At 43.1% G+C, this 21,116-nt stretch overlaps 1 protein-coding gene across 2 annotated transcripts in view; it reads right to left on the bottom strand.

The window, feature by feature from the left end:
• The window catches only part of EPHX2 (epoxide hydrolase 2), a 71,174-nt gene that overhangs the window by 41,422 nt on the left and 8,636 nt on the right, over positions 1-21,116 (bottom strand). For both annotated transcript variants that reach the window (XM_005210301.5, NM_001075534.1), the window contains 3 exon segments: positions 18,588-18,747; positions 16,888-17,078; positions 14,842-14,964 (listed from right to left, as the gene is read on the bottom strand). In XM_005210301.5, the coding sequence (XP_005210358.1) occupies positions 14,842-14,964; positions 16,888-17,078; positions 18,588-18,735 (462 nt within the window). In that variant the 5' untranslated portion in view covers positions 18,736-18,747.

Raw genomic sequence — 21,116 nt, 5'->3', positions numbered from 1 at the left:
ACTGGACTGAACTGAAGAGTGCTCAGAGCATCTTTTGTTCTAATGAGGTGACTCTGGGTGGGTTCCTGGGTGGAGGCTGGTCACCAGAAAGACAAAGCCAGGATTAGAAGCTTGGGATTTTCAGCCACCTCCCACTTCCCCACAATGTCTGGAAGGGGAGGGAGGGAGGAAGGGCTGGAAGTGAAGTTAATAATTGATCGTGCCTACATGAGGAAGTCTCCATGAACATCCACCCAACTCCAGAAGCATGGAGTTCAGAGACCTTCTAGGCTGGTGAAATCCACACTGAAAGGGTAACATGCCACAACTCCAGGGAGACAGAGGCTCCTGTGCTTGGGACCCTCCCAGATCTTGCCCTGTGCCTCCCTTCATCTGGCTGTTCATCTGTGTCCTTTATTAAATTCTTTTATAAACTGGTTAGGGTTAGGGTTCTCCAGGGGATCTTCCCAACCCAGGGATCGAACCTGGGCCTCCTGCATTGCAGGCAGATTCTTTCCCGACTGAGCCACCAGGAAAGCCCGAATAACACTTTATAAACAGGTAAACAAAAGTGCTTCCCTGAGTTCTGTGAGCCACTGTAACAAGTTAATAGATTCGGGGGGTGGGGTTCTGAGACGCTCCAATTTATAGCCAATCAGTTGGAAGCACAGGTGACGACTTCAATGTGGGGTTGGCATCTGAAGTCGAGGGGTCAGTCTTGTCAGACTGAGCCCTTAACCTGTGAGCTCTGATACCCTCTCCAGGTAGATGGTGTCAGAACTAAGCTAAACTGAAGGCCACCGGCTCATGTGGCAGAGTGTCAGGAAATGTTCAACAGTAGGATTCCTGTGTGCTGTTTCCTATCTCTCTTGAACCCTCTGTTCCTTATCAGTTCCTAATAGGAGCGAGAGGAGTGGCAAGCCACTCCCAGGACTGAGGTCAAAGAGATGGGATTCTTGCATAGGATTTCCTTCATTAGCTTTTCCATATGGTGAAAGGGATTATCTACGACCCTCTTTTGATATGGATTGCCTTTTGGCCTTATGGCCTCTACTGCTCTTTGTTTCCTTGGTAACTCCCGGTAAAGCCCGGTCTTTTGATCTTTATCTGAAGAAGCTATCTTGTAATATGGTATATATACTCACACAAAATTCAATGAAGCACACTTGTTCCATCAGACTTGGGTCCCTGTGCCCTTCCTTCTCTCTCTCTCTCTTTCTGTCTTATTCCCTGGAGTGTGAAGGCCAGCTGCATAACCCAGGGAATATTACCCTCTTTCCTTCTTTCATTTTCTTATCGTCGACTCTGGACCACCAGGTTCTGGTCCACTGAAGGACCCCAACAAGTGGCGCCCAGAACAGGGGCCTGGTATATGCGGTACTTCGGACAGAGTGACTCAGGGCCTATTGAGGCCGGTAAGTACAAAGACATGGGTCAAACGGCTGGAAAGCCCCCCTCACTTTTCTACTCTACTTCATCATCTATTTAAAGTTCAGGGACTTTCGGTTTTGTGCCAATGAGTAGAGGCTTGCCTTCAAACAATAGTTGAACATAATCCCTGGTTCCCTGATGAAGGCAGTTTTGATTTAGAAATTTGGCACTGGGTCAAAGAGAATGTTGAACAAGCCGCTAGACGGGGAAAAAACATTCCAATTGATTTCTGGCCCCTGTGGGCTCTCATTAAAGCTGTAATCTGCCATTTCAAGGCAATTCTAGCCCTCCCGATATTCGACAACAGACAGAACGCTTATTACATTAATATGAATTAGATGATGAAATTTTACAAAAGGCCCAATTAGAACAACATAAAATATTTCAGAATTTTCCTACAAGCCCTGCCCCGGCTGCTCCAAATGCTCCTCCTCTGCCAACAGGCGCGAATCCAAAAGTCTCTCTTTTTCTAGAACTTAATGCTTCTGACGACTCTCCTGAGACACTTTGTGACACCAAAACTGGCAATACTTTTCTGGATAATAATGATATGTCCTTAGCACAAATTCATATTTGCAAAAAATTGCTACCTACTCACTCTCCTTTGCGACAGAGGCACTCTGATTTGCTGGCTTTGCAATCACATGTCTCTGAAGCCGATGGTTTTTTCTGCCTTCCCAGTTTTAGGAAATGCAAATGCTCAAAGGCAAACAATATCTCAATATGAGGGTATTAACTTTTCTCACATGCAACAAATGAAAAAGGCTGTAAATATGTATGGCCCACATTCACCTTTTACTAGAAAAATTCTAAATGCTATGGTGTCTTCTACTGGAACCTTTATTCCCTATGATTGGTCAACTTTAATAAAAGCTCTCCTTAAACCAGGAGAATATCTTCAGTGGACAATGTGGTTTTAAGATATAGCCAGAGATCATGCTAACAAAAACACTCGAGCTGGCACTCCCCCAAACCAAATTACTTTTGAAATGTTAACTGGCACTGGACAATTTGACGCTATAGAAGCTCAAATACAATGCCCACCTTTCTTGCATGAATAATTAAAAACAGTGGCTCTTGAAGCTTGGGATGGAATTACTCCTCAAGGGGAGCCTACAGGTAGCTACACTAAAATATTACAAGGACCTAATGAAACTTATGCTGATTTTTTTAGCTAGATTAGAAACTGCTATTTCCCGTACTGTAATCAGAGAAGAAGCTAAAAGGCAACTTGAGAAACTACTTGCTTATGAAAATGCAAATCAGGGATGTCAAAAGGCTATAGCCCCAGTTCGTGAGACAAGGACTATTATTGATTATTTGAAGGCTTGTCACAATCTAGCATCAGAAACTCAAAAAATGCAAATGCTAGCTGAAACAATGGCTGCTTGCTTTAAAAAGGGAAATGGGGGATATTTTACATGCGGGGACAATAACTATTTAAAAAGGGATTGTCTTAAGTAAGCTAATAAAAAACCTCCAAAAGTCTGCCCCCACAAATCTTCGGTCTTTTACTCAGCCGATCTAGTTTGACTTCTAAAGGAATTAATTAACTGTTCACCCTGGAGTAATCGATTCAGATTATAAAGGAGAAATTCAAATTATGATGTCATCTAAGATTTTATGGCAATTCAAAAGGGGGGACAAAATTGTTCAATTACTTCTTTTACCCTACATTTCTATTAACTCCTCTAATGATGTACGGACAGGCGGATTCGGCAGTACAGATCAAAAACAATCTTTATGGACATCATTGGTATCTGAATATGCCCGACCAAATATAAATATCAAAATTAACAGTAAAAGATTTTCTGGTCTCCTTGATATTGGATCTGATATTACTATTATATCCAAACATTTATGGCCCAAATCCTGGCCTATACAAAAAATCTCTTGCCAAATTGCAGGAATTTCTCAAATCAAAGTACAAGAAGTTCATCAAAGTGTTCAAATCTACCCATGTGAGGGACCAGAAGGTCAAACTGCAACATTAAAACCTTATGTGATAGATGCACCCCTTAATCTAATAGGAAGGGACTTACTTATGCAATGGCAAACTCAGATATACAGTCCACATTTTTCCGAGGGGCCACTGCTCATTTAACAAATAATACAATTATTAAAATAACTTGGAAGAATGATGAGCCCATTTGGACAGAGCAGTGGCCTCTTATGAAAGAGAACAGGCTGCTAAAGAACTTATAGATACACAATTAGAATTGAAACATATTGAGGAATATTACTCTCCTTGGAACTCTCCAAGTTATATTTTTGTTATAAAAAAGAAATCTAAAAACTGGCGTCTCTTAACAGACTTTAGAAAAGTTATTGCTACTATGAAACCTATGGGTGCATTACAACCAGGAATCCCATCACCTACCACTATTCCTCAAAATTGGCACATTATTATTATTGATTTGCAAGATTGCTTTTTTAATATACCTCTATGAGATTCACTTTCTCTCTCCTTTATCCCAATCATATCAGGCTTCATAAACGATACCAATGGACTGTATTGCCTCAAGGAATGATGAACTCCCACTATGCGTCAGTACTACGTAGCTAAAGCCCTTGAGCCTGTGAGAAAACAATTTCCTGACTTGCGACCCCATGGACTGTAGCCTATCAGGCTCCTCCGTCCATGGGATTTTCCGGGCAAGAGCGCTGGAGTGGATTGCCATTTCCTTCTCCAGGGCATATTCCCGACCCAGGAACTGAACCCGAGTCTCCTGCATTGCAGCCAGACACTTTACCGTCTGAGCCACCGGGGAAGCCCTGTTATCCTTTACATGAATGATATATTGTTTTCGGTTCCATCTGTTTTAGAAACTCAACGTATGTTTGATACAGCTCAACAATGCTTATACTCTGGATTAATTATTGCCCCTGAAAAAATTTAAGCCTCTACACCTTATCATTACTTAGGATTTGTTGTTAATAGACAACATATTACTACCCAACTAACTCAGATTCATACTGATAACCTTAAATGATTTTCAGAAACCCTTGCTGCTGCTGCTGCTAAGTCACTTCAGTCGTGTCCGACTCTGTGTGACCCCATAGACGGCAGCCCACCAGGCTCCCCCATCCCTGGGATTCTCCAGGCAAGAACACTGGAGTGGGTTGCCATTTCCTTCTCCAATGCATGAAAGTGAAAAGTGAAAGTGAAGTCGCTCAGTCGTGTCCGACTCTTCACGACCCCATGGACTGCAGCCTACCAGGCTCCACTGTCCATAGGATTTTCCAGGCAAGAGTACTGGAGTGGGGTGCCATCGCCTTCTCCGTCAGAAACCCTTAGGTGATATAAATTGGATTAGACCCTCTTTCAGTTCAGTTCAGTTGCTCAGTCGTGTCTGACTCTTTGCGACCCCATGAATCACAGCACGCCAGGCCTCCTTGTCCATCACCAACTCCTGGGTTCACTCACACTCACGTCCATTGAGTCGGTGATGCCATCCAGCCACCTCATCCTCTGTCGTCCCCTTTTCCTCCTGCCCCCGATCCCTCCCAGCATCAGACTCTTTTCCAATGAGTCAACTCTTCGCATGAGGTGGCCAAAGTACTGGAGCTTCAGCTTTATCATCATTCCCTCCAAAGAACACCCAGGGTTGATCTCCTTCAGGATGGACTGGTTGGATCTCCTTGCAGTCCAAGGGACTCTCCAGAGTCTTCTCCAACACCACAGTTCAAAAGCATCAATTCTTTGGTGCTCAGCCTTGTTCACAGTCCAACTCTCACATCGATACATGACCACAGGAAAAACCATAGCCTTGACTAGCCAGACCTTTGTTGGCAAAGTAATGTCTCTGCTTTTCAATATGCTAACTATGTTGGTCATAACTTTTCTTCCAAGGAGTAAGTGTCTTTTAATTTCATGGCTGCAATCACCATCTGCAGTGATTTTGGAGCCCAAAAAATAAAGTCTGACACTGTTTCCACTGTTTCCCCATCTATTTCCCATGAAGGGATGGGACCAGATGCCATGATCTTAGTTTTCTGAATGTTGAGCTTTAGGTCAACATTTTCACTTTCCTCTTTCACTTTCATCAAGAGGCTTTTTAGTTCCTCTTCATTTTCTGCCATAAGGGTGGTGTCATCTGCATATCTGAGGTTATTGATTTTTCTCCCTGCAATCTTGATTCCAGCTTGTGCTTCATCCAGCCCAGCATTTCTCTTGATGTACTCTGCATATAAGTTAAATAAGCAGGGTGACAATATACAGCCTTGACGGACTCCCTTCCCGATTTGGAACCAGTCTGTTGTTTCATGTCCAGTTCTAACTGTTGCTTCCTGACCTGCATATAGGTTTCTCAAGAGGCAGGTCAGGTGGTCTGGTATTCCCATCTCTTTCAGAATTTTCCATAGTTTATTGTGGTCCACACAGTCAAAGGCTTTGGCAGAGTCAATAAAGCAGAAATAGATGTTTTTCTGGAACTCTCTTGCTTTTTCCATGATCCAGCGGATGTTGGCAATTTGATCTCTGGTTCCTTTGCCTTTTCTAAAACCAGCTTGAACATCTGGAAGTTCATGGTTCACGTATTGCTGAAGCCTGGCTTGGAGAATTTTAAGCATTACTTTACTAGCGTGTGAGATGAGTGCAATTGTGTGGTAGTTTGAGCATTCTTTGGCATTGCCTTTCTTTGAGATTGGAATGAAAACAGACCTTTTCCAGTCCTGTGGCCACTGCTGAGTTTTCCAAATTTGCGGGCATATTGAGTACAGCACTTTCACAGCATCATCTTCCAGGATTTGAAATAGGTCAACTGGAGTTCCATCACCTCCACTAGCTTTGTTCATAGTGATGCTTCCTAAGGCCCACTTGACTTCACATTCCAGGATGTCTGGCTTTAGGTGAGTGATCACACCATCGTGATTATCTGGGTCGTGAAGCTCTTTTCTGTACAGTTCTTCTGTGTATTCTTGCCACCTCTTCTTAGTATCTTCTGCTTCTGTTAGGTCTATACCATTTCTGTCCTTTATTGAGCCCATCTTTGCATGAAATGTTCCCTTGGTATCTCTAATTTTCTTGAAGAGATCTCTAGTCTTTCCCATTCTGTTGTTTTCCTCTATTTCTTCGCACTGATCCCTGAGGAAGGCTTTCTTATCTCTTCTTGCTATTCTTTGGAACTGTGCATTCAGATGCTTATGTCTTTCCTTTTCTCCTTTGCTTTTCACTTCTCTTCTTTTCACAGCTATTTGTAAGGCCTCCCCAGACAGCCATTTTACTTTTTTGCATTTCTTTTCCATGAGGATGATCTTGATCCCTGTCTCCTGTACAATGTCACGAAGCTCCATCCATAGTTGATCAGGCACTCTGTCTATCAGATCTAGGCCCTTAAATCTATTTCTCACTTCCACTGTATAGTCATAAGGGATTTGATTTAGGTCATACCAGAATGGTCTAGTGGTTTTCCCTACTTTCTTCAATTTCAGTCTGAATTTGGCAATAAGGAGCTCATGATCTGAGCCACAGTCACCTCCCGGTCTTGTTTTTGCTGACTGTATAGAGCTTCTCCATCTTTGGCTGCAAAGAATATAATCAATCTGGTTTTGGTGTTGACCATCTGGTGATGTCCATGTGTACAGGCCTTCTTTAGACATTGCTAATTATGAACTGAATAACCTATTTAATACTTTAAAAGGAGGTCCTGATTTAAATAGCCCTTCTTCACCTTCTCAAGAGACACGAGAGGAACTGTATTTAGTGCAAAGTAAATTACAAAAACAATTTCTTACTCACCTTAAACTAGATTTACCTCTAAAATTATTTGTACTCCCCTCTCTTCATTGTCCCACAGGACTTCTTGCCCATCAAGAACACCCAGTAGAATGGATCTATACCCATTTTAGGGGAATAAAGTCACTTACACCCTACCTTGATTTAATTGTTCTAATCATTATCAATGGAAGAAATAGGACTAAAACTCTAATTGGCTCTGATCCTCATAAAATTGTAATACTTATCAATAAATCTCAATTTGAGAATGCATTACAAACTTCTACCGATTCCAAATAGCTTTTCTGGAATATTTTGGAGAAGTTTCATTTCATTATCCTTCTGGTAAGCTGTGGAATTTCTTCAAAAATGCTGAATGTATTATTTCTTGCATTATCAGCTCACAGCCTATACCATAGCCTGAGGTTTTTTGTATAGATGGGACTAAAAATGCCAAAGCTTCATTTTAGTCTCTTAAGGAATATAAAGTCTTTTATACTAAATTTCATTCTGCTCAACAAAATGAATTATATGCTCTTATTCAAGTTGTTTGCCTACATCCTTACCCCATTAATATAGTCTGACTCTTTATAGTCTGTTTTTGTATTAAAAAATATAGAAACCTCCACCATAAACTCCAATCAACCTATTATTCAACAACTCTTTTTCGAACTACAATCTGTTGTTAGAAACTGCAATTCTCCCATTTATATTACACATATTGGAGCACATTCTTGTCTTCCTAGCCCCGTGACTATGGTAATGAACAAGCTGATAAACTGGTTTCCTTTGCTACTCCAGAGGAACAGCATGCTCTGTTGCATAACAATGCTGGCTCCCTACACCAGCTATGGAAAATCCCATAACACCAAGCTAACGAAATTATTAGTAATTGCTCTACTGGTAGATGAAGACCCCTACATCTTCGACCCATCGCACAAGGTATTAATCCTCACGGTTTGCAACCTAATGAATTACGGCAAATGGATGTAACTCATTGCCCTGAACTTTCTCCATCTTCTTCCTTGCATGTCTGTATCGACACGAATTCTTCTTTTATTTGGGTCACACCTCTTCGTGGTGAGGTTACACAACACGTTATAACCCACTTATTAACTTGTTTTGCTGTAATGGGAACTCCTAGTTCTAGAAAAACAGATAATGGCCCTGCCTATATTGCTAGACACTTTAAACAATTTTTACAATCTTTTTCTTTAAACATATTACAGGTATTCCTTATAATCCACAGACACAAGACATAGTTGAACGAACACATCACACACTAAAGTTACAAATAAAAAAAATAATAAAAAAGAGGGAATACACAGGAACGCTACTGTCTTCCTTATCTAAAGCAGACTTTACCAGATTCCAATATAAGATATTTTCTAAACGTATAACTATTGTTAATACAGCTTTATTTGTTTTAAAATTTTTAAACTTACCACAGGGAGATATCTTAACGAGAACAGAAAGGCATTTTGAGGAATTGAGGACACTCCTCTTCCTCTGCCCATTTGGTACCAAGACGGGTTAACGAAATAATGGAAATCTGGGAAACTAATCTTACAGGGAAAGTGGTATGCTTGAATTTCCCCAGATGGATCAAACGAACCCACATGGCTTCCCCTTCAAAAGATTCGACTCAAGGGGGCCCATGGCCTTCAAAATGGAGACGGCACAACATGGACACCAGGAGGAAGAAATTCGAATACGGGCCATGGCGGCTGTAAAGATCTCCAGGAAGCACCGCCCTCAGCGGCATCAACCATATGATCTCCCCACTTGGGGACAAATAAAAACTCTTACTAATCGAGCTAAAAACTTGGTCTTTGAACAGGAAATGCCTCGTAGTCCTGAAAACCTCAGTTGGTCTGCGCGACCCCTGGTTGAGCCGGATTAACTAATCAGACTTAACTGGGCTTACTTACCCAACTGCCCTTTATTGCAGGACGTAAAATGGACGGAGAAAGGACCAATCATATCAACCAATGACTCCACCAATAAGCCTGGAATGTGAAAGGGCCCTCACTTTGGGGAGGAGGGAAAACTAATTAACATTTCTTTAGGCTATGAAGTCCTTCCCTTGTGCCTGGGCCCAGGGGAATTATGCATAAACGTCAGCCAACAAACTTGGGCTTTTGTCCTGCCTCCCCCCAAAAATTTTCAGACGTTGCTTGGACTATTTACTGCCCTTTCTTTGTCTGTGAACCAAGTTTATACTATTGAGACTTTAGGGAAAGTGTTAGGGAAAGAGTTAGGGAAAGAACAAAGAACATTACGCAAAAGGTTTACTTATAAGAACTTTACATATACTCCTGTTCGTTGGGACAAATGTCAAGCCAAATCAGGAAAATTAATGTTTGTGGCTAATCATACAATTGTTGATTGGGGACCCCATGATAAGTGGTGATCCAGTTGCTCAGAAGAGGTTAACAGCATGGTGTGTGACTGTTACGCAAGTGACATGGAGGGTCACTGACACTACGATGGAGCATTACCATGACATAGGACTTCTTGGGTGGCTTGACGGTGGATTAGCCCCACCTCGTCCTAGGATTATCCTCGATAAACAGAGTGGGCCTGAACAATGGGACATTTGGAAACTTGCTGTGAGCACCGAACAACTTGGAACTTGGACCGGACATTTCACAGGGAACAGTCATGGTCATAGTAACTATTTCTTTTGCTATAATCAGTCATATCTTATATAGGCCTGTGTCCCACTTCCTTTTGTTATAGCCATAGGCAAAGAATTACCCACAGCATCGGGTCTGGAACTATAACTTTGCTGATTGTCTTGGTAATTATATTTGTTGTTTATCGTTGCCTTTCTATAAGGTTGGTTAATACTAAACAAACTCAACTGGTCAGGCCCTTTTTTACAAATAAAATAAAATAGGGGGAATTGTCAGGAAGCATTTAACAGGAGGCTTCCTGTGTGCTGTTTTGGATCTGTCCTCTGTCCCTTATTAATTCCTGAATATTCAGGAATTAAGTGGAGTAGCAAACTACTCCCGGGGGCTTAGGAATGCATGCATTTCCTTCGTTAGTTTTTCCATACGGTGATAAGTAACTATTTAAGACCCTTTTTATGAACCATACCATAAAAGTGATTATTTACAACCCTCTCTCTTTCATATGGATGACTTCATGTTTCCTCGATAACCTGTAAGTTTTGATTTTAGCTCTGCTGAAAATAGCTACCTTGTAAGACAGTATAAATACTCACACAGTGTTGAATAAAACACCTTTGCTCCATCAGAACTTGGGTCCCCGTGTCTTTCTTTCTATCTCTCTCTCAGGCTAATTGTCTGGAGCGCAGAAGCCTGTTGTGTTCACTTTCCCACCCAGGCTTCTAAGACCCTCTCAAGAAGGCGCTCTGTGCCTTCACCCCATCGAGAGGGCGCCAGGTGCCTTCGTGAACAGCGCAAGCCCCATGTCAGGAGCTTTATTGGTTTTCTGTGTAAACCAAGGAATATCAGCCTTTTTCTCTCTCCTTTACTTTCTTATCATCGACTCCAGACCACCAGGTTCCAGTCCATTAAAGGATCCCAACAGGGGAGTACACTGGAACATTGCTATCTTCCCTTTCTAAAGCAGACTCTACTAGATTCCAACATAGATATTCCCTAAACCTATAACTATTGTTAATACAGCTTTATTTGTTTTAAGTTTTTCACACTTACCACAAAGAGGTATCTTGATAAGAGCTAAAAAACATTTCGAGGACCTGAAGGACACTTCTCTTCCTCTGCCCATTTGGTATCAAGACGGGTTCAATAAACAATGGAAATCTGGGAAATTAATCTTACAGGGAAAGGGCTATGCTTGTATTTCCCCAGATGGATCCAACGAACTCACATGGCTCCCTCTTCGGAAAATTTGACCTAAGGGGGACCCCGGCATTCAAAATGGAGACAAAACAACAAAAACCCGAGGAGGAAGAAATTCCAATACGGGCCCTGTCGGCTTTAAAGATCTCCAGGAAGCACTGCCCTGGGCGACATCAACTTTATGACCGCCCCTCTTGGGGACAGATAAAAACCCTTACTAATCAAGATGAAAATCTGGTTTCTCCACAGGGAATGCCTCAGGTCCTGAAAACCTTCTTATCGCTATGCTTGATCTGTTGGCCTGCACGACCCCCACTCTAGCTGGATTAACAAATCATAGTTACTGGGTTTACCCAACCCCCTTTTATTGCAGGTCGCAGAATGGATGGAGAAAGGACCAACCATATCAACCAGTGGCTCTACCCAGATACCCCTTCCCTGGAATGTGCAAGGGACCTCACACTCTAGCGAGGAGGGAAAAAGAATTAACATTTCTTTAGGCTATGACCTCCTTCCCTTGTGCCTGGGCCCAGGGGAATTATGCATAAACGTCAGCCAACAAACTTGGGCTTTCATCCTGCCTCCTGAAAAGGATTTTTGGATGTTGCTTAGACTGTTTACTGCTTGGACTATGCAATATGCACTCAATATGCAATATGCACTCAATATGCAATATGCTGGGAGCCGGCATATTGCATATTGAGTGCAGCACTTTCCACAGCATCATCTTTCAGGATCTGGAATAGCTCAACTGGAATTCTATCACTGCCAGGAGCCAGCGTGAGGAACTCTGCCCATGACAAAGGTCATGGAAGGAAGGAGGCTCGGCATACGCAAAGGCGGGATCGAGCTTCAGGAGTCCCCCTGGAAATTCTCGAGCATCTACCCCCAAAACCAGAGTCTGCCTACTTTCTGCTTTGTGCTTTCACCTACACCTCTGACTTTTCGGAGGGATGTCCCCCACTACCTCTCTCTGAAAAAAGAGTTAGCTTACAGCTCAGTTAATAATTCCTGGGTGTGACAGTGTTTAACCTACAAACTCCTTTGGAAATCCTCTAGCCTGCCTGAATAGGTTTTTCTGGCCACATGTGATTGCTCAGAGCCTCCAAACTGTGAGAGGCATGAGATGTTCTAAACTGTCTAAATACAGATTCCTTTGAGCAGTTAAAAGATTGATTAGAAATTGTATTGGTGAAGGGATTTTCACTTTTTGGGCCAATGTTTGCTGCTAAGTTTCCATATCCCTTACCTGCTGTGTCCCTGGCAGTGTATTGATTAATATAATTGGTGTAAATAGTAGCTTTAATGTTTGTAACCTGGGACCCTTGAGTTAATTCTTTTTCTTGTTATAGCCCACCACACCTTTGCTATCTAATGCTTTTGGAGGGTGGCGCTTGACTTACCACCTTTAGAGAAAATTAAGTTTTCTGAAGAAAGGATCTTAAAATGTTAACAGGCCTCTGGGCCAGAAGATGATGCAAATCACCTAAGCTTTTGCATATGATAAGTTTGCAGGAAGAAAGCCTGGCTTGCTGCATGACTCTACCCCTTCCGCCATTATCCTCTATGCATAACTTAAGGTATACAAACTACTTTGGAAATTAAAGTGCGGGCCTTGTTCACTGAAACTTGGTCTCACCATGTCGTTCTTTCTCTTACCTTCTGGCTGAATTATTCAGCCTCTTTTCTCCACTGAATTTCCTCACTGAGCTATCCTTATTTCAGCCTCTTTTCTCCACTGAATTTCCTCACTGAGCTATCCTTATTCCATTACTCTTTATATCCTTAAAGTTTAATTAAGCAGTTGTTTCCTGATCCTTGCCAATGCCGTCCCCGCTTCGAATTCCCTGGATCCACCAGGGCTGGACCCCGGCAGTGAAAGGGATTATCTACGACCCTCTTGATATGGATTGCCTTTTGGCCTTATGGCTTCTACTGCTCTTTGTTTCCTTGGTAACTTGTAAGGCCTGGTCTTTTGATCTTTATCTGAAGAAGCTACCTTGTAATATGGTATATATAGTCACACAGAATTCAATAACGCACCCTTGTTTCATCAGACTTGGGTCCCCGTGTCCTTCCTTCTCTCTCTCTCTCTCAGTTCAGTTCAGTTCAGTCACTCAGTCATGTCCGACTCTTTGTGAACCCATGAATCGCAGCACACCAGGCCTCTCTGTCCATCACCAACTTCCAGAGTTGACTCAGACTCACGTCCATCAAGTCAGTGATGCCATCCAGCCATCTCATCCTCTGTCGTCCCCTTCTCCTCCTGCCCCCGATCCCTCCCAGCATCAGAGTCTTTTCCAATGAGTCCACTCTTCACCTGAGGTGGCCAAAGTACTGGAGTTTCAGCTTTAGCATCATTCCTTCCAAAGAAATCCCAGGGCTGATCTCCTTCAGAATGGACTGGTTGGATCTCCTTGCAGTCCAAGGGACTCTCCAGAGTCTTCTCCAACACCACAGTTCAAAAGCATCAATTCTTTGGCGCTCAGTCTTGTTCACAGTCCAACTCTCACATCGATACATGACCACAGGAAAAACCACAGCCTTGACTAGCCAGACCTTTGTTGGCAAAGTAATGTCTCTGCTTTTTAATATGCTATCTAGGTTGGTCATAACTTTCCTTCCAAGGAGTAAGCGTCTTTTAATTTCATGGCTGCAATCACCATCTGCAGTGATTTTGGAGCCCAAAAAAATAAAGTCTGACACTGTTTCCCCATCTATTTCCCATGAAGTGATGGGACCAGATGCCATGATCTTCGTTTGGCTTTAAGCCAACTTTTTACTCCCACTTTCACTTTCATCAAGAGGCTCTTTAGTTCCTCTTCACTTTCTGCCATAAGGGTGGTGTCATCTGCATATCTGAGGTTATTGATATTTCTCCCGGCAATCTTGATTCCAGCTTGTGTTTCTTCCAGTCCAGCGTTTCTCATGATGTATTCTGCATATAAGTTAAATAAGCAGGGTGACAATATACAGCCTTGATGGACTCCTTTTCCTATTTGGAACCAGTCTGTTGTTCCATGTCCAGTTCTAACTGTTGCTTCCTGACCTGAATACAGATTTCTTAAGAGGCAGGTCAGGTGGTCTGGTATTCCCATCTCTCTCTCTATTTCTGGCTTATTCCCTGGAGCGTGAAGGCCAGCTGCAAACCCAGGGAATATTAGCCTCTTTCCTTCTTTCACTTTCTTGTCATTGACTCTGGACCACCAGGTTCCGGTCCATTGAAGGAGCCCAACAGCAGAGAACTGCTTGATGTGGGGAAAAACCTTCACACATTTGGTGGTATTAAGTGTCAGAAAGAACGTGTATGGCAACTAAGACTTGATACAGCTAAATAAATAAGTTTATTTTTAAAAGAACAAAAGATACCTCCTCTCTGGCAGAGCAGGCTAACCCCTAGCAGCCCCCAGCAGCATCTTGGTGGGCCTCCCTGCCTCCTGAGAGAGGAACAGGTTAACTCTGGAGCCTTCCCTCTGACTACCAAGAGGGTGTGGCCCAGGTGGAACTAAACCACTATGCCTGAGTGCCAGTAGCATCACCAGGCAGATGAGAGAAGAACAGGGCTCCTGACCACCTCAGGGGAGGACCCAGCAGTGACACTCTTAGTATTTACTCTGAATATGTGACTCTGAGGGCCTGGCTCTAGTCTTGGTCCCCTGCCTCTGACCAATATAGATTCTTGCTCTCCGAGCATCCGTTCCCTGTTCACTGATTGCAGAGAAGGAACTAGGAAGTTTGTCACAGACATCATGCTGGTTACAGGAAGGGTAACAGTCTTCCACCCAGGAGGTCCTCGCCTGGAACTCTGTGTGTTTTGCTGAGCATGGCTGAACATAGGCAAGTGACTGGAAATCCGACTCGGCACAGCTGGAAAGTTACCTGCACCCCGGTTACTTTCTCTAGCTCCTTCAGGGCTGCATCAGTGTCGTGGACGAAAATGGTGACCATCCCCATCTCATGGGCCGGCTTCAGATTAGTTTCGAAGTTATCTAAGAAAACCACCTGAATGCAAAGAGCATGGATGGTAGCGTTAGTTTGATCAAAGCAAAACTGAAGCACGAGGGCCATTAGCCTGAAATATGCTACAATGTGGACAGTGACTGAGGTTAAGAATTAGTAATCTCAGGACTTCCCTGACAGTCCAGTGGTTAAGACTTTGCCTTCCAACGCAGGGGGTGTGGGTTCTATCCCTGGTCAGGGGTCTAAGATCCCACAAGCGTCTCAGCCAAAAAACCAAAACGTAAAACAGAAGCAATGTAACAAATTCAATAAAGACTAAAAACGGTCCATATAAAAAAATCTTAAAAGAAAAAAAAAGGATTAGTAATCTCATGATAAGATTGATAAAATATTGAGTATTTTTCTCTCCATGTAACTGTTCACTCTTAAAATAAATTTTGTAATTAATTTAATTATGTAAGCATACATATAAACACATAGTTAGATACACATGTTCCCTGAATCTGAAACTGTAAGAAGATGAAAGATGCATATAAACTTACTAGATGAAACTTAAAATTCATCTAGGAAAATCAACATGTATGAATAGACTCCCTCCAAAAAAATGTTTGGAATAGACCTATAATAAGGTCATATAATAAAAGGTTTCATAAAATATGAAGCTATAAAAGGTATAAAAAGAAAAAGTTTTGTTCTAGAAAAGAATAAACATATTAATGAAATAGAAGAGTCTAGGAATAGACTCATATGAGACTCAAATGAGAATTTAGTTTCTAATAAAATTGTCATGCCCAGTTGGTAAGGAAAAGGATTACTTAAAAGATTAAATATTTCAACTGTTTGGGGGGAAGAAAAGTTATTCCTTCTTTCACTTATTCTCTATATAAATTCTGAATAGATCAGATCTAAATTTAAAAAAAAAAAAAAAAAGATCCTTTGGCACTTCCCTGGTGGTCCAGTGGTTGAGAATCTGCCTTGCAATGCAGGGGACACTGGTTAGATCCCTGGTCAGGGAACTAAGATCCCACATGCTGTAAAGCAACTAAGCCTGACTCTGCAACTGCTGAGCTCTCACACCACAACTAGAGAGTCCGTGTGTCAAACAAACAGCTTATGGGTGAAAGGGGCCAACAGGAAAGTGTCAGAGAGGAATTTGTCTTGGTCCAATCACGTTTGTGGAGAATAGAGTAGTGAAATACAACAAAAACAACATTTCAGACCAAATAATCTAGAGATGGCACGAAGGCAGGATTTAGGGGTGCGGGGGTGCCTACAAGGAGACTCCTGCAGTATTGGATCCCCTTCCTGTACAGCCTTTGGTTGGGTGACACTGACTAGCCTGTGGTTTTGGGAAAGTCTCCCAGGGTCTATGTTTCTTTATAGGTAAATGCAGGCAGCTGGTCTGGCAGCTGTTTTAACCAAGCTCTCCAGGGTATCTTCCCAACCAAGGGATTGAACCCGCATCTCTGACGTCTCACTGCATTGGCAGGTGGGTTCTTCACCACCAGTGCCACCTGGGAAGCCATTCTGAAGGGTCTGGACAATAATGCCTGTTTTAACCAAGGTCCTGCAAGAGGCACAGAGGTCAACCAGAGGGCCATCTCTGGTAGAACTTCCTAGGCTGAAGGGGCAGGTGAAAACCCTTTAGAAGTCCTGGCCTGGGAGAAGTCGCTCCTGCCACTGGACACTGGACCACTCTGCCAAGTCCCAGGTGTCCCCTACCTGTCCACACCTCTTTAATGTTTTTAAAATTTGTTTATTTGGCTGCATCAAGTCTTAGTTGTGGTACCCTGGATCTCTCCACTGGGGTGTTCGGGCTTAGTTACCCCACATCACTGAACCTGTGTCCCCTGCATTGGAAGGCAGATTCTTAACCATTGGACTCTCTAGGGAAGGTCCCTCAATTTTTCTTGATTGCAATCACTCTAGAACATTCTTTTCCATCGAAAGGCAGTGTCCACATACCTCACTGGGGCTGATCTTCAAGGTGTCCAGCACAAACTTGTAGATCTGAGGGTCAGGCTTGACCATTCCAATCTGGCATGACTCAATCAGGAAATCAAAGTGTGGCTTGAGCTCACACAACACCTGGGCCAGGCTGCCTCTCTCTGTGCTGTCATCCAGCCAAGTGTTGGTGAGGATGCAGGTTGTAAATCCTAAGCAAGAAGGTGCCAATGAATCGGCCAGCTACAGAACTTTGCTCTGCGAAGCTCAGGGTGTCCCACTGAGGGGGCCCCAAAGATGGGGCCAAACAGGTTTCTGCTCACTTATATCAATCTCCTGATGCTCGGCTTCTCAACTGACAAGTTGGAAAAGCACCATCTTTACCCATCCGCCCCTTCTGATGCAGACATGAGAGCCAGCTAGTGGTGTGTACCAAGGGCTTTTGGATGGAGATGATACATCCCTTCATTCCTTGCAATTGCAGAGCAAGAAGTTGTGACATTTGTCAGCTCATCTGATCAAAGTGTTTTAACTTTCATCAGCCCCTTTGATCCTTACGCCTTTGGGGCAGGCAGGGTAGGCCTTACCATCCCACCTTTACCAACAGGAAAATGAAAGCTCAGACAAATTCTACCCTGCCCAGAGCCACACAGTACAGGAAGAGCCAAGCAAGGCCTAGAATCCCACCTTCTGACTGCCACTCCAACCCTCCACCCTCCTCCCAGTCCACGTTACTGCAAACTTTGTTAGTGTGTGTGTTGTTTGTTTGTGTGTGTGTGTGTGTGTTCAGTTGTGTCTGACTCTTTGCCACCCTATGGACTGTAGCCCTCCAGGCTCCTCTGTCCATGGGATTCTCCAGGCAAGAATACTGGAGTGGGTTGCCATGCTTTCCCTCCAGGGAATCATCCTGACCCAGTGATCAAACCCAAGTCTTCTGCACTGGCAGGTGGGTTCTTTATCACTAGTGCCACCTGGGAAGCCCTTTCCTTCTTTATACCCAACTGCATTTTTACATAAGTGTAATCTTAGTGTTCTGACACTTTTACCATTCTGCTTTTATTATTTAACCTCCTGTTTAAAGCATTTCTCCATATTTTAAATCATCTTTGTAATTAACAGTTAAAATTTCTGTGATAAATAAGTAAATGCCTATTGAGTGGACATGACCGCATGTCCTAGACTATTTGACACCACTTGAACCCATGTCAGCCAGCTCATATAGCTCAACCACTGTGACATGAAGAGGTTGAGAAAATCATGGTTGCTTAAAAGGTCTTGTTTTTGGGACTTCCTTGGTGGTCCAGTGGTTAAGACTATGGGCTTCCACTGCAGGGGGTGTGGGTTTGATTTCTGGTTGGGGAACTTAGATCTTCTGTGTTTCATGGCACAATCAAAACAAAACAAAATAAAAAGGCTTTGTTTTCTAATCACTGTGATAAGAGGTTGGGTCATTCAGGTCATTACTGGTACCATGGTAGGGGGAGAATTTTGCTCATGAAGCATAAATTGCTAATTAAACAAAATTCTTTCTTACAGGTATTCTGATAGTGCTGATTTTGGCCATTTCCTAAAACTTACTTTGAAGCTGTGTTTGAAGAACAGCTTTCCATCTAGGCCCAGAAAATTCCTGATCTCCAACCACATTTCAACATACTACAACCTGACCTTCCCAACAGTTCCGTTGCAATTAGGTCAGAGAATGGCCAGTATTGAATCCTTACCCTTCTGTTTGAGAGTGACAGCTGCCTGAAGCATGGGGTAGTTGATCTTTCTTGATGAAAGTATCTTCTCAAAGATTTGCTTTATAGAGAAATTCTCTGGGAGGCAGATTCCACAGTCCTTGGAGCACTTCCTGCAGTCTTCTTCCATGAATGGCACCCACTGCAAAAGTGAATTGATGAGGGACTGTCAGTCGGTACAACCACTTGGGAAAGCTTTGGGCAGCACGTACTTAATCTGAAGACACGCATTGCCTGTGATCCACCAGATCTGTTCCTGGACACATTATTGTTCGTACTCAGTCATGTCCGACTCTTTGCAGACCCACAGACTGCAGTACACTGAGCTTCCCTGTCCTTCACTATCTCCTGGAGTTTGCTCAAACTCACGTCCATTTAGTTGGTGATGCCATCCAACTATCTCATTCTCTGCCACCCCCTTCTCCTTCTGCCCTCAATCTTTCCCAGCATCAGGGTCTTTTCTCAGCATTAGGGTCCTGTACACATACTCAGTGGAAATTGTCTACACATGTCAAAAGACATGAGCCAAAGTGTTCTAACAGTGATATTCCCAAGAGCTCCCAGTTGGAAACTACTCAAACATCCCTATTATGAGCCTACTTTTGTTTCCTCCAAATTCATGTTGAAGTCCTAAATCCTAGGACCTTGGAATGTGATGTCGTTGGTGAGAGGGTCTTTATAGAATTATTAAGGTAGCTCAGATGGTAAAGAATCCACTTGCAATGCGAGAGACCTGGGTTTGATTCCAGGGTTGGGAAGATCCCCTGGAGAAGGGAATGGCAACCCACTCCAATATTCTTGCCTGGAGAATCCCACAGACAGAGGAGCCTGGCGGACTACAGTGCATGGGGTCACCAAAAGTCAGACACAACTGAGTGACTTTCACTCACTCACTTCCCTAAGGTAAAATGAGGTCACCGGGGGCCCTAATCCAATCTGATGGGTGTCCTTTAAAGAACAGGAGATCAGGACACAGATACACACAAAGGGACCAATGTGTCTGGACAGGGAAAAGGAGGCCATTTGCAAGCAAATGAGAGAGGCCTCAGGAGAAACCAGCCCTGCTGACACCTTGATCCTGGGCTTCTACCTCTAGACCTCTGAGAAAATCAATTTTTGTTGTTTAAGTCACCTAGTCTGTGGCATTTTTTTAAAATGGCAGCACAACAGGAGACTTGAGTTTGATCCCTGGGATGGGAAGATTACCCTGGAGGAGGAAATGTCAAGCCACTCCATTATTCTTCCCTGGGAAATCCCATGGACAGAGAAGCCTGGTGGGCTACAGCCCATAGGGTCACAAAAGAGTTGGACACGACCAAAGCGACTGAGCATGCACAAATTTAAAAAGTTAAGGTTGTAGTAATAATAATAACCACTATTTCTTAAGCACTTATTACATGACAAGCACTGTGCTAAGCACTTTTCAATCTTCATAACAACCTAGGAGATGGACAGTGTTATTTGTCTCATTTTATAGATGGCAAAACTGACTTTGAGAGCTTCTGTGACTTGGTGTGCTCACACATCTGTATGTGGGAGCCGTGACCCACATTCTGTCCCTAGATTCCAAAGTCCACCCATCACATAGTTATTAATTAGCAAAACTGCCTCTGACCCAGTGGCTTGGCCTGAAAACAACTACTCTAAGGACGACTACCATTAAAAAAAAAACAACAAAAAAACACGAAAATAATAAGTTGGCAAGGATATGGAAATACTGGTAACCTTGGGTGTGTTGCACAGAAATGTAAAATGGTGCAGCCACTATGGAAAATCATATGGTGGTTCCTCAAAAAATTAAAAAGTGAAACTGCCCTATGATCTAGCCATCCCATTTCTGGATGTATACCCAGAAAAACTGAAAGCAAGGTTTCAAACAGATATTTGTACACTCATGTTCATAGCAGCACTGTTCACGATAACTAAAAGGAGAAAGCAACCCAAACATCCTTTGAAAGATGAATGGATAAACAGAGTGTGATCTATCCATACAGTGGAATACCATTCAGCCTTAGAAAGAAGGAAATGGTGACACATGCTACAGTATGGATGAAACTTGAAGACTTCATGCAAAGTGAAATACGCCAGTCACAAGAGGACAAATATTGCATGAGTGTTAGTTACTTCAGTTGTGTCCTATTCTTTGTGACCCCAGGGAATGTAGCCTACAAGGCACCTCTCTCTATGCATGGGATTCTCCAGGCAAGAATACTGGAGTGGGTTGCCATTTCCTCCTTCAGGGGATCTTTCCGACCCAGGGATGCAACCCGGGTCTTCTGCATAGGCAGGCAGATTCTTTACCATCTGAGCCACCAAGGAAGCCCATATAAAGTATCTAGAGTAGCCAAATACATGGAAAATTTAATAGTGGTTGCCAGGGGCTGGGGGTAAGGAGGGCTGGGAAGTTGCTGTTTAATGGGTATAGAGTTTCAGTTTTTGAAGATAAAAAGAATTCTGGGACTTTCTTGGTGGTCCAATGGATAAGACTCTGAGTTTCCACAGCACAGAGTG

Source organism: Bos taurus, chromosome 8 (assembly GCF_002263795.3).
Source record: "Bos taurus isolate L1 Dominette 01449 registration number 42190680 breed Hereford chromosome 8, ARS-UCD2.0, whole genome shotgun sequence".
In the NCBI taxonomy this organism is placed as follows: Eukaryota; Metazoa; Chordata; class Mammalia; order Artiodactyla; family Bovidae; genus Bos; species Bos taurus.
This window is presented reverse-complemented; position numbering and strand designations above follow the sequence as displayed.